The sequence below is a fragment of the Canis lupus genome, chromosome 6, assembly GCF_048164855.1.
Source record: "Canis lupus baileyi chromosome 6, mCanLup2.hap1, whole genome shotgun sequence".
Lineage (NCBI taxonomy): Eukaryota > Metazoa > Chordata > Mammalia > Carnivora > Canidae > Canis > Canis lupus.
In genome coordinates, this window is record NC_132843.1 from 43511571 (window position 1) to 43524538 (window position 12968).

The 12968-nt window shown below is 33.7% G+C and overlaps 1 protein-coding gene across 22 annotated transcripts in view; it reads right to left on the reverse strand.

The window, feature by feature from the left end:
• Positions 1–12968, reverse strand: part of CDC42BPA (CDC42 binding protein kinase alpha) — a 306715-nt gene that overhangs the window by 105855 nt on the left and 187892 nt on the right. For 18 of the 22 annotated variants that reach the window (XR_012032812.1, XM_072830231.1, XM_072830216.1 and 15 more), the window contains 2 exons: positions 5714–5956; positions 5351–5461 (listed from right to left, as the gene is read on the reverse strand). Coding sequence is in view for 21 of the 22 variants with exons in the window: in XM_072830231.1 (XP_072686332.1) it covers positions 5351–5461; positions 5714–5956 (354 nt within the window). In the remaining variant the exon portion in view is untranslated. The remainder of the gene's footprint in view (positions 1–5350; positions 5462–5713; positions 5957–12968) is intronic. The other 4 variants (XM_072830229.1, XM_072830236.1, XM_072830232.1 and 1 more) reach the window with 1 other exon arrangement.

Sequence of the window (12968 nt, forward strand, 5' to 3'; positions counted from 1 at the left end):
GGCCTTAAGTGATACAATGGACCAGATGGATTTCACAGATATATACAGAACTTTGCATCTGAACGCAACTGAATACACATTCTTCTCAAGTGCACATGGAACTTTCTCCAGAGTAGACCAAACACTGGACCACAAATCAGGTCTCAACCAATACCAAAAGATTGGGATTGTCCCCTGCCTATCTTCAGACCACCAATGCTTTGAAACTAGAATTCAATCACAAGAAGAAATTTGGAAGAAACTCAAACACATGGAGGTTAAAGAGCATCCTACTAAAAGATAAATGGGTCAACCAGGAAATTTAGAGAAGAATTAAAAAGATTCATAGAAACTAATGAAAATGAAGATACAACCGTTCAAAATTTTTGGGATATAGCAAAAGTGGTCCTAAGAGGGAAATACATTGAAATACAAGCCTCCCTCAAAAAACTGGAAAAAAACTCAAATACACAAGCTAACCTCACACCTAAATTGGAGAAAGAATAGCAAGTAAAACCTATGCAAAGCAGGAGGAGAGAGATAATAAAGATTCAAGCAGAACTCAATGAAATAGAGACCAGAAGAAATGTAGAACAGATCAACAAAACCATGAGTTGGTTCTTTATAAGAATAAGATAGATAAACCCCTAGCCAGCCTTTTTAAAAAGAAAAAAGACTCAAGTTAATAAAATCACAAAAGAGGAGAGATCACAAACAATACCCAGGAAATACAAACAATTTTTAAAATGTGTTATGAGCAGCTATATGCCAACAAATTAGGCAATCTAGAAGAAATAGATGCATTTCTGGAAAATCACAAATTACCAAAATTGGAACAGGAAGAAATAGAAAACCTGAACAGGCCAATAACCAGCAAGGAAATTGAAGCAGTCATCAAACACCTCCCAAGACACAAAAGTCCAGGGCCAGATGGTTTCCTAGGGGAATTCTATCAAACATTTAAAGAAGAAATAATACCTATTCTACTAAAGTTGTTCCAAAGGATAGAAAGGGATGGAATACTTCTAACTCATTTTATGAGGTCAGCATCACCTTGATTCCTAAACCAGACAAAGACTCCACCAAAACGGATAATTATAGACCAATATCCCTGATGAACAAGATGCAAAAGTTCTCACCACGATACTAGCCAATAGGATCTAATAGTAGTAGATTAAGAAGATTACTCACCATGACCAAGTGGGATTTATCCCTGGATGCAAGGCTGGTTCAACACTTGTAAAACAATCAATGTGATAGATCACATCAACAAGAGAAAAAAGAAACACTATCCTCTCAATAGATGCAGAGAAAGCATTTGACAAAATATAGCAACCACTCCTAAACAAAACTCTTCAGAGTGTAGGGATACAGGGAACATTCCTCAAGATCTTAAAAGCCATCTGTGTAAAAGCCCACAGCAAATATAATTATCAATGGGGAAAAACTGAGAGCCTTTTCCCTATGATCAGGAACATGACAGGGATGTCCACTCTCATCACTGTTAGTAAACATAGTACTAGAAGTCCTAGCCTCAGCAATCAGACAATAAAAAGAAACAAAAGGCAATCAAATTGGCAAAGAAGAAGTCAAACTCTCCCTCTTCTCATCTGACATGATACTGTATATAGAAAACCCAAAAGACTCCACTCCAAGATTACTAGAACTCACAGCAATTCAGCAATGTGGCAAGATACAAAATCAATGTCCATAAATCAGTGGCATTTCTATACAGTGAAATGAGACTGAAGAAAGAGAAATTAAGGAGTCAATCCCATTTACAATTGCACCCAAAACCATAAGATACCTAGGAATAAACCTAACCAAAGAGTTAAAGGATCTATACCCTAAAAACTACAGAACACTTCTGAAAGAAATTGAGGAAGACACAGAGATGGAAAAACGTTCCATGCTCATGGATTAAAAGAATAAATATTGGGAAAATGTCTGTGCCATCCAGGGCAATGTACACATTTAATGCAATCCCTATCAAAATACCATGGACTTTCTTCACAGAGTTGGAACAAATAATCTTAAGATTTGTGTGGAACCATAAAAGATCCCAAATAGCCAAGGGAATATTGAAAAAGAAAACCAATGCCAGGGGCATTACAGTGCCGGATTTCGAGCTGTATTACAAAGCTGTGCTCATCAAGACAGTTTGGTACTGGCACAAAAACAGACACAAAGATTAATGGAACAGAATAGAGAACTCAGAAACGGATCCTCAACTCTATGGTCAACTAATATTCAACAAAGCAAGAAAGGATATCTACTTCTGGAAAAAGGACAGTCTATTCAATAAATGGTGTTGGGAAAATTGGACAGTCACATGCAGAAGAATGAAACTAGATCATTCCCTTACACCATACAAAGATAAACTCAAAATGGATGAAAGATCTGAATGTGAGACAAAAATGAATCAAAATCCTAGAGAACACAGGCAACATCCTTTTTGAACTTGACTACAGTAACTTCTTGAAAGGTATATCTATGAAGGCAAAGGAAACAAAAGCAAAAATGAACTACTGGGACTTAGTCAAGATAAAAAGCTTCTGCACAGCAAAAGCAACAGTCAACAAAACTAAAAGACAACCTACAGAATGGGAGAAGATATTTGCAAATGACATATCAGATAAAGGGCTAGTATCCAAGATCTACTAAGAACTTATTAGACTCAACAGCAAAGAAACAAACAATCCAATCATAAATAGGCAAAAGACACGAACAGAAATTTCACCAAAGAAGACATATACATGGCCAACAGGCACATGAGAAAATGCTCCGCATCACTTGCCATCAGGGAAATGCAAGTCAAAACCACAATGAGACCACCTCACACCAGTGAGAATGGCGAAAATTAACAAAACCGGAAACAACAAATGTTGGAGAGGATGTGGAGAAAGGGGAACCCTCTTGTACTGTTGGTGGGAATACAAACTGGTATAGCCACTCTGGAAAACTGTGGAAGTTCTTCAAAGAGTTAAAAAGAGAGCTACCCTACGACCCAGCAATTTCACTACTTATTTACCCCAAGGATACAGATGTAGTGAAACTTTGGGACACCTGCACCCCAATGTTCATAGCAGCAATGTCCACAGTAGCCAAACTGTGGAAGGAGCCTCGGTGTCCATCGAAAGATGAATGGATAAAGAAGATGTGGTCTATGTATACAATGGAATATTACTCAGGCATTAGAAAACACAAACATCCACCATTTGCTTCAATGTGGATGGAACTCGAGGGTATTATGCTGAGTGAAGTAAGTCCATTTGAGAAGGAAAATCTCATATGGTTTCATTCATATGGGGAATATAAGAAATAGTGAAAGGGATTATAAGCAAAAGGAGGGAAAATGAGTGGGAAAAATTAGAGAGGGAGACAAACTATAAGAGACCCCTAACCCTGGGAAACAAACAAAGGGTTGTGGAAGGAGAGGTGAGTGGGGATGAGGTAACTGGGTGACAGGCACTGAGAAGGGCACTTGATGGGGTGAGCACTGGGTATTATATAGTGTATATTGGCAAACTGAACTTCAATAAAAAAAATAAAAATAAAAAATAAAAATAAAAGTAAATAAAGCAGTAATAAAGCTACAGTATAACAAAGAAAAGGGAAAGCTTCACTTTATATAAAGTTAACATAACCCTGAAACAAAACCTGACCAAAAGAGCATACAAATAATAGAACCACAACCTCATCTCAGTATAAATTTAATAAAACTTCTTAATAAAATGTAAGCAATTCTAATTCATTGCTGTATTGAAATTGTATTATTATATGAGCAATTGATTCCCAGAATGTAAGAACAGTTTAATGCTTCAAGGCTTGTTAATATAATTACTCTCAAAAATAGAAAAAAGGGATCTTTTTTCTTAATGAGCCTGCCAAAAGACTTCCTGATTTTACTATCTTTTCAAAGAATAAGCTTTGATTTCATTGATTTTTTTCTATTGGTTTCCTGTTTTCAATTTAATCAATTTTGGCTCTAGTTTTATTTCTTTTCTTGTTTACTTCAGATTTAATTTGTTATTTTCTTTCTAGTATCTAAAGTGAAAGCTAAAAAAAAAAAAAAGTGAAAGCTAAGATGACTAGTTTTAGATATTTCTTTCTTATATATGCATTCAATGCCATAAGCTGCCCCTAAATAGTGCTTTCACTTACATCCCACGAATTTTGGTAAGTTAAATTTGTTTTCATTTCTATTTAGTTCAAAATATTTAAAAATTTCTCAAGATATTTTCTTTGATTCATGTGTTACTTAGAAATATTTTAGAATTTTTCCAGCTGTATTACTGGTGTTGACATCTAATTTAATTCCACTGTGGCCTGAGAGCTGCCACGGTAGGTTTCCTACTCTCATAAATTTCTTAGGGATTTGTTACGGTTTGTTTTATGGACCAGAATATGTGGTCTAGTTTGGTAGATGTTCCATGTGAGGTTGAGAATGCATATTCTGCTGTTATATGTAGTAGTCTGTAGATATGCCTTATATCCATGTGACTGATGATGTTGAGCTCATCTATGTCCTTACTGGTTTTATGCCTCCTGAATTCATTCACTTCTGAAACAGGGGTGTTGACATTTCCGTCTATAATAGATTCATCTATTTTTTCCTTGCAGTGCAAGGAAATGGTTTTGCTAAGATCAGAGTGAAGAAAAAGAGGCATCAGATTCAGATTATAATTTAGTGTTACAGAAATAGGACATCAATTTAATCCCAATTCTCTCACTTTGACAGACACATTATCACAGCTAAGAGTTGCTGAGCACTTTAAAAATATATGCATATACTCCTTACATAAAACCACTGAGATAGGGTTTTATAGATAGGAAAATTAAGGTCCAAAGAGATTAAATATTTTGTTCAGCATTACATGGCTAGTAATTCATGAGGCTAGGGGCTAAAATCAAGCAGTCCAACTACAGCTGGTACAAGGATTACCCTTGCTAACACTTCTGCTCAGATGGTTAGCCCAGGCCCATTATCATCCCATTCCAACCTAAATATCTGTGGAGCTACCCCTGAGCCTCTCCTATGCCATTTATAAGATAGAGGGTCTGGGTACCTAACCATGTCTCCCATGCAGATGACTGATACATCTTGTCCAGCTGTGCAGCCCTTCCTAAATATTTGAACTCTTTCCTGATAGATTTCTTCTCCCCACTAAAATTAATCTTCCCTTTCCTTCCAGAATGATGAAGAAGTCTACATTAGCTTCCTACTAGTAAGAAAGAGAATTAAGAATACTAGGTTTGAAGGATAGCCAGTTTTCACTCCACGTCAAAGAAAGTACATAAACTAACACTTCTGTTAAACCTAAAAAGAAGAAAATTAATTCAACTTCACAAATATGAAATCAAACCCTACCTTTAGACCCTCCAATTCATTTTCCAGTTGCTTAGAATAATGCTCACTCTGTTCACGCAGTTTCCTATCTTTAGATGCTTCAGCAGCCACAGCTTCTGTATGAACTTCCAGCTTTAAAATAAAATGAAAAAAGCAGATGTCATGGTTATAATTGTTTTTCCAATAAAACGCTTTTCCCCATGGGAATTTACCTTGTAACAAGAAGATAACTCAAATGTTGATATCATATTAAATAAAATTACTAAGCTAAAAAAAAAAAAACCGTTTTCAACAATTAAAGAATGAGACATGATTTCACTCATCTGGAAAAAGCAGCTTTAATCACTACCCCGTGAGCACTAGAAAATCTGCCTGACTACTAACCTCTTTTTTGGCTCTCTCTGTTCTGCGCAGTTCTTGCCTTAAGCTTTCAACTTTTTGCATCACCAGGTCCACCTCTTCTTCCTTATCTCGGACATGGCGAGCAAGTTTCTGTTTTTGGGTGTGCAATTCTGTTAGCCGCTCATTGATCTCCATGAATTCCTGCATGGCCAGTTTCCTCTGACAGTGTGCGTCTTTCAGCTCTTTGGACTGGTTTTTTAATCGCTCACTAGCCTGGACTAGTTCCTACAGTTTTGTAAAAAGAATATAAGTTACCAATTCTGCAAGCTAGGGACCAATTTTGGCCATCAAAGTAGCTATCATGAAGTCAAGAAGAGCCAAAATTATTCATCTCAGGACAAAATTAAAAGAAATTTACTACTTCTGAAAAGATATTAAAACCAAGGTGATCTATTCATATTCTCAATTTCTGATGCTACCATGCTGTGATGAAGAGTTGATTTAATTCCAGTACCTTAGTTTCCACAAATAAATAAAGAGTATAGGAATACCAAATAGGATGGTTAAAATAAAGATTTTGTGAAATGTAATCATTACAAATGATATAAAACAAGGAATGCTCTTATGTGGAGGTTTAGGCCAGAAGCAAGGAGGAAAGGCTAAATAAACTCCCAGATCAAAGTGAGAAACTTGGGAGTGAAAGCACTCAAGTCTGCCTTCTGGCAAAAGGAAATGCAAACTGTTTTTGAGGAAAGAGCCTCAACAAAATGTAGGATTTTTACGAGCACGAAAATATGACTTCACCATAGATTTCCTAAACACCCAAAGAACAAACAACCATAGCAAAGAACAGAAACAATAAAAACAAACCCCAATGATATTTGGACATTAGAATTATCAAATATTAACCTAAAATTGACATGTATGAAACATCTGAGGAAGTAAAAATAAATAATAAAAATAGGAAAATGACAAAAGACTACTAAAAACGACCAGGCAGATTTATAAAACAACTGTGCAGAACATTTAGAAATGAAAAAATGGAAGTGTTTAAATTAAAGACTTGAGTCCATCAATGCAGTAAGCGCTACATTTATAAAGAAAAAAATGTTAAAGCTGAAATCCAGAAATTAAAAAAATATATTGTATAGTACCAAATAAAAATAAATGTCCTTAAATCAATGAAAAAAAGACAAATCACCTATTCTCCATCCTTAAAAACAAAAACAGACTAAGAAGTAACAATAGAAACAGAGGAAAATGTTTCTAATGAGGTAAGAAAATAATTAAACTTGTATATCCAGAAAAATCCCTTTCAAGTATGAGGCTAAAATAATTAGATTCATATAAACAAAAACTGACAGAGCTTATCATGATCAGATCTCCGCAAATAGGAACCTCTAAAGATTTACTTCAAGAAAAGGAAAAATAATTTTAAAAGCAAATGGCAGAGAAATGGAGGACTAAGAAACTGGTAAACATAAATGTGCATGTAAACAAACATGTGTATGAGACTGTATTATAAAAATGTCTCATTTGGACAGCAGAAAAAATGATACAAGTAAAATATTAGTGAAAAACCACACTGAAGTTGGGATGAGGTAACAGAGTTAAAGGTCCCTAAATTGATTGGGAGGTGTGGCTTAAGATAGTAAATTTAGACTTTGTTAAATATGCATGATAAAATTCAAGACCAACTACTAGAAATTGTTACAAGTAGCAAGTAAAGTGGAAACAAAAACACACATTTCAATTAAAATTCAAGAAAAAAACTTGCAAGATGAAAACAATTTTGGAGATTGGTTGCACAACAATGTGAATGTACTGTACACTACCTAATTGTACATTTTAAAAATGGTTAGCACAGATTTTATAAAATAGATATTTTACCACAATTTTTAAAAGGTGAGAAAGGAAGCAAAGATAGGCACAGAAAAAGCATGACAAGTATAAAGCAGAAAGTAAGGTGGTAGAAACATATCTACATACATTAGTAGTCAAAATAAATATGAAAGAGCGAAGGCTGTTATAATAAATTACAAAATAATATCTAGACGTTAATTAAAAAAAGCATTAAGGAGAATGTCCTACGCAATGATAAAATTCAATACTAGAAAGAAATGCTATTCTAAACTTTTATGTATTCCACAAGGTACACTCAAAATAGATTACAAAGAAATTCCAAGATCATTGAAAAATTGGTAAACACATGATCATAAAGAGAAATTTCAATTTGACAATCATTAATAAACAAAGCAGTTAAAACATAGTGAATATGATCAAGAAGATGATTAAGCTTCATATGTAGAAGCTTGCATCCAATATTGGAAACATACATTCTTCTCAAGTACACAGTGAACATTTAAAAATGGTTGGTGCCTGGCTTGTTCAGTTGGTAAAGTGTGTGACTCCTGATCTCAGGGTTGTAAGTTCAAGTCTCATGTTGGGTGTAGAGATTACTTAAAAATAAAATCTTAAAAAATAATAATAATAAAGATAAATAAAAGGAAAAAATGGAACAGTCTGTCTAAGCTGTGAAACAAGTCTCAGCAGATTTCAAAGAACAGATATTAAAAATCAAATTCTTTAATATCATCATTAAAACAGAAATCAAAAATAAAAAAGCTAATAAATTCCACAACAACTCACTGGTCAAGGAGAAAAGTCATAAAGAGTGTTAAAATATTTAGAACTTAAAAAAGGTGAAAAATAAAAAAATAAAAATATTGAGTACATATATTATAACTTGAAGATGCAATAAAAGGTTTACCTAGAAGATTTATAGCTAAATACTTATATTGAAACTAAAAAAATAAAAAGTAAAAAAAAATAAAAGGTTTTAATTCAATGAAATTCCACATAAAAAGAGAGAGAAAACACATTAATACTTCTGCCAATATGAGAAGATAATAAAAATCAGGACATAAACTAATGAAACAGAAATGTTAGGATAATGAACATCAACAAAGGCAAAAGTTGGTTCTTTGAGAAAAATAATAAATAGGAAAATAAAACAAGAAAGTATCTGGTGAGATCAAGGAGAGAAGAATAAATGCAAAAAGAAATAATATTAAGAAAGAAAAAAGGTTGTAACTACAAATCCAGAAGAGATCAAAAAAGCTAACAAAAAAATACAATGAAACACTTATGCTAGTAAATTTGCTAACTTTTGAAATTAATGAATTCCTATAAAAATACAATTTATCAAAATTGTTTCACCAAGAAATAGAAGGCTAAATAGTCCTTTAATAATTAAAGTACCTAAATCAATAGTTAACAAACATTCCCTATCCACTCTGTGGGAGAGAATTTCCAAACTTAGGTGGTTTCACAAGTGACTCCTTCAGTGTTTCAAGGAATAAAAATTCCTCTTATACAACAATTTATAAAGAAGAGAAAAAGAGGCAATTCTACCCAACTCATTCTATGAGACCAGTGTAACCTTAATATCATAAAAACATCAGAATAGAAAAAAATGACAAGCCAATCTTACTGAGGAAAACAAAAAATCCAACCAAAAAAAGACATAAGCAAATCAACTCCAGTGACATATAAGTTGATAAGCATGAACTCTGGACCTTGACTCCTTGTGTTGAAATTCCAGCTCCACCACTTTCTAGCTCTATGAAGTTGAGCAAGCGTACTTGACCTCTCTGTGCTTGGTCTCATCATTTATAAAATGAGAATAGAATAATACCACCTAAATCACAAGGCTCTTATAAAGATTAAGTGATCTAATACATGTAAAGCACTCCAGTAACAATGCTATTTCATTGTTTCATAGCTAGCATGTTATTATTTAGGAGATAATACACATTATTTATTAACCCAGAAATGCAAAAATGTTTAACATTAGAAAAAGTCCATCGGGGCACCTGGGTGGCTCAGGTGGTTAAGCATCTGCCTTCAGCTCAGGTCATGATCCCAGGGTCCTGGGATCAAGCCCCGCATCAGCTCCCTGCTCAGAGGGGAGTCTGCTTCTCCCTCTCCCTATCCCCCCCCACCCCACCCCCCGTTAATGCTTGCTCTGTCAATCTCTCAAATAAATAAATAAAATCTTTTAAAAAAAAAAAAAGAAAGAAAAAGTCCATCAATGCAATTTACCAAACCAAGTTATTAAAGGACAATTATATAAATACATCAATAGATATTAACAAATTCCTAGAAATTAGCTGCAACAGTGTACAGAAAAGTGCATTTATTAAGTCCAATACTCATTCTTGATAAAAATGATTAGCAAAATAGGAAGAGAACTTTCTTAACCTGATAAAAAATATTTACCAAAAACTTACATAAAACATTAGTGGTGAAACAGTAAAGGCATTTTCTTTGAAATCAGGAATAAGACAGGGAAGCCTGCTATCACGAGTTCTATTCAACACTGTACTGTGGGTTCTAGCTAGTATAGTAAGACAAGGAAAGAAAGAAAGGTCATAAAACCAAAGGAAGAAACAAAACTGTCATTATTTTCAGAGAACCATAAAGAATCTCAAATATTAGTACAATTAATAAGAATTTAGCCATCTTGTCGAAGCAAAATATAATTTTAAAGATACCATTTAAAATATGAAAAAATAGAATAATAAATTTAAAGAAAGAGAAATAAGACATGCATAAAATTTTATGGAAAAACATTTAAAAATGTTTTTGGTATATGGAGAATACACCATGTTTCTGGATAGAAAGACTGTGGGGCTCTAGAGAAAATATTTTTATGTTTTTCTACAAATAGACCTTCGTAAACAAATTTTACTGAAATTTGGGACCTGGGCTCACAGCAAGCCTTGTAGTTTAGGACTAATTTAGAATAAGCAACTCCACAGCAATTTAACTGCTGGAAATATGTGCTTACACTTCGACGGGGGTGGGGAGAGAGAGAGGAGCCTGGATCAGGGAGTGATCCCCTTTATAGAGCTTGAGACTCTGGGCTTATCTTTCCACTGGAGTGATTCATTTATATTCTAAAGAGTCCACTTCCGATCCTTCTCTTTACATTTCCAAGGAGACTCTCAGAAGGGTGGGTGGAATTGGCAAGGAGGAGGGGAATAGGAAGCATCCGCCATTCTCCTTTATAGGAAAGCTCAAGACTCACTTTTTCGGGGTTCCTCACATCCACAAGAGATTCCATACATATAGGGTTTCGTCTATGTAGCTCTCATTGCACTGCCCCAGAGGTAAGAATTAGCATACAGAGGAAGGATGTGGTTATTTCTGCTCTATGTATATCACAATACTACACTCTGCTCTTGAAATCTGTGTGTGAGTTTGGAATGATATTAATAAATATGAATTTTAAGAACTTAAAGATTCAATGCTATAATGATGTCAGTTATCTTGAAATTACTCTACAGATTTAATGCAACTTTCATCAAAATCCCATCAGTTTTTAAGGCATGAGATATAGACTCATTCATAAATGGAAGTGTAACATATGACAGAAGTGACATCACACATCACTGTGGGAAAGAGAGCCTATTTAGTAAATGAGCAACTGGTTAGCTACACAGAAAAAACTGAAATTGGATCCTTATCTCACATGATATGAAAAAATAAATTTCTGCTGTATTAAAAATTTAAATATGAAAGATCGAACTTTAAAACCTCAAAATAAAAAGTGAGCACTTTTTTTAAGAAAGTAAGCACTTTTAACCTCAGATTTTTACACAAGCCAGCAAAACTTTAAAAAGAGTGATAAATTTGACTACATTAAAACTAAGAATTTCTGTTATACAAAAGATCCCATTAAAGAAAGTGAAAAGACAAGCACTGAGATATCTGTAACATACACAACTGACGAAAGATTAATATAAAATTTTCAAGAATTCTTAACCAACCAATAAGAAAAAGACAACCCAAGAGAAAAATATACAAAGGGGATTGAGAGGCACTTCACACTTCACTGAAGAAATATAAATGATAGATAGGCATATGTAAGAGACTCAACCTCATTAGTAGTTAGAGAAGTGACTTATAACAACACATAATTCTAGACTCAAATGTCAATTTCAACTAGGTTGGCCAAAATAATATACATCTAATAATATGAAGTATTGTTGAGTATACACTAGGTGGTGGGAGTGGGAGTATAAATCAGTATAATCAGTGGAAAGTGATTTGGCATTATCATAAAAATAGAATATTTGCATTACTTATGACCCAGTTATTCTCCTAGTGTTTGTATATGCAAGTGTATGCATTTCAGCATATTGTTCATGAATATTCATTTATAGTAGTGGTCAAGTATAAGCAACCTTGATGTCTATATATAAAAAAAATGGAATAACTAACTTCTGGAGTGTTCACATAATGGTATACTATATAGCAACTAAATGAATGCTCTTAGAAATATAAGTGAAATAGACAAATAGCAAAAAACTGCATATACTATTTTACAAAGCTCAGAAACAAGCAACACTAAATAATATATATATATATTTAATTTCCTATGGGATTAAAAATTCTTTAGCCACCAAGTTTAATGGCTATACACTATTTCATCATATGAACTGGTTGGGCATTTCGGTTATTTCTAATATTTTTCTTTTATAAATGTGGTGAGAAATTTCTCTGTAACTCTTTGTTTAAATGTCTGATTATCTTTTTTTTTTTTTTAAGATTTTATTTATTTATTCATGAGAGACACAGAGAGAGAGGCAGAGACATAGGCAGAGGGAGAAGCAGGCTCCATCCAGGAAGCTCAATGTGGGACTCAATTCCGGGACTCCGGGATCACACCCTAAGCCGAAGGCAGAAGACACTCAACCACTGAGCCACCCAGGCATCCCTGATTATCTTCTTAAATTAAATTTCGACAAATGGGAATTTACTATGTCAAATATTTCAGTATTTTAAGGTTTTAAATACTTTTTGCAAATTAGCTTTCCAGAAATAATGTATCAGATTATAATTTCATCTTTAATATTTGTCACTGGTGTTTTTATTTTTACTGAAATATAATTAACACAGAATGTTATATTAGTTTCAGGTGTATGACACAGCATCAACAATTCTATACCTTACTCAGGGCTCACCATGAGAAATGAGAAATGTAGCTACCGTTTGTCACCATGTAAGTTTATTTTATTATATATGATATATTAGTGATATACTAGTATGTAATAAAAATTTTTTTTCAATAAGGAAATGATTGACATAAAATTCAGAACAGTGATTACCATTTTCAGGGAAGTAAGGAGAAAGGGAAAACAATGGTCCAGGGGCTATGCTACAAAATTGGTGATGTTCTCTTCCTTAAATTAAATGGTAGGTTCAGAGGTGTGCATTTATATTAAAACTC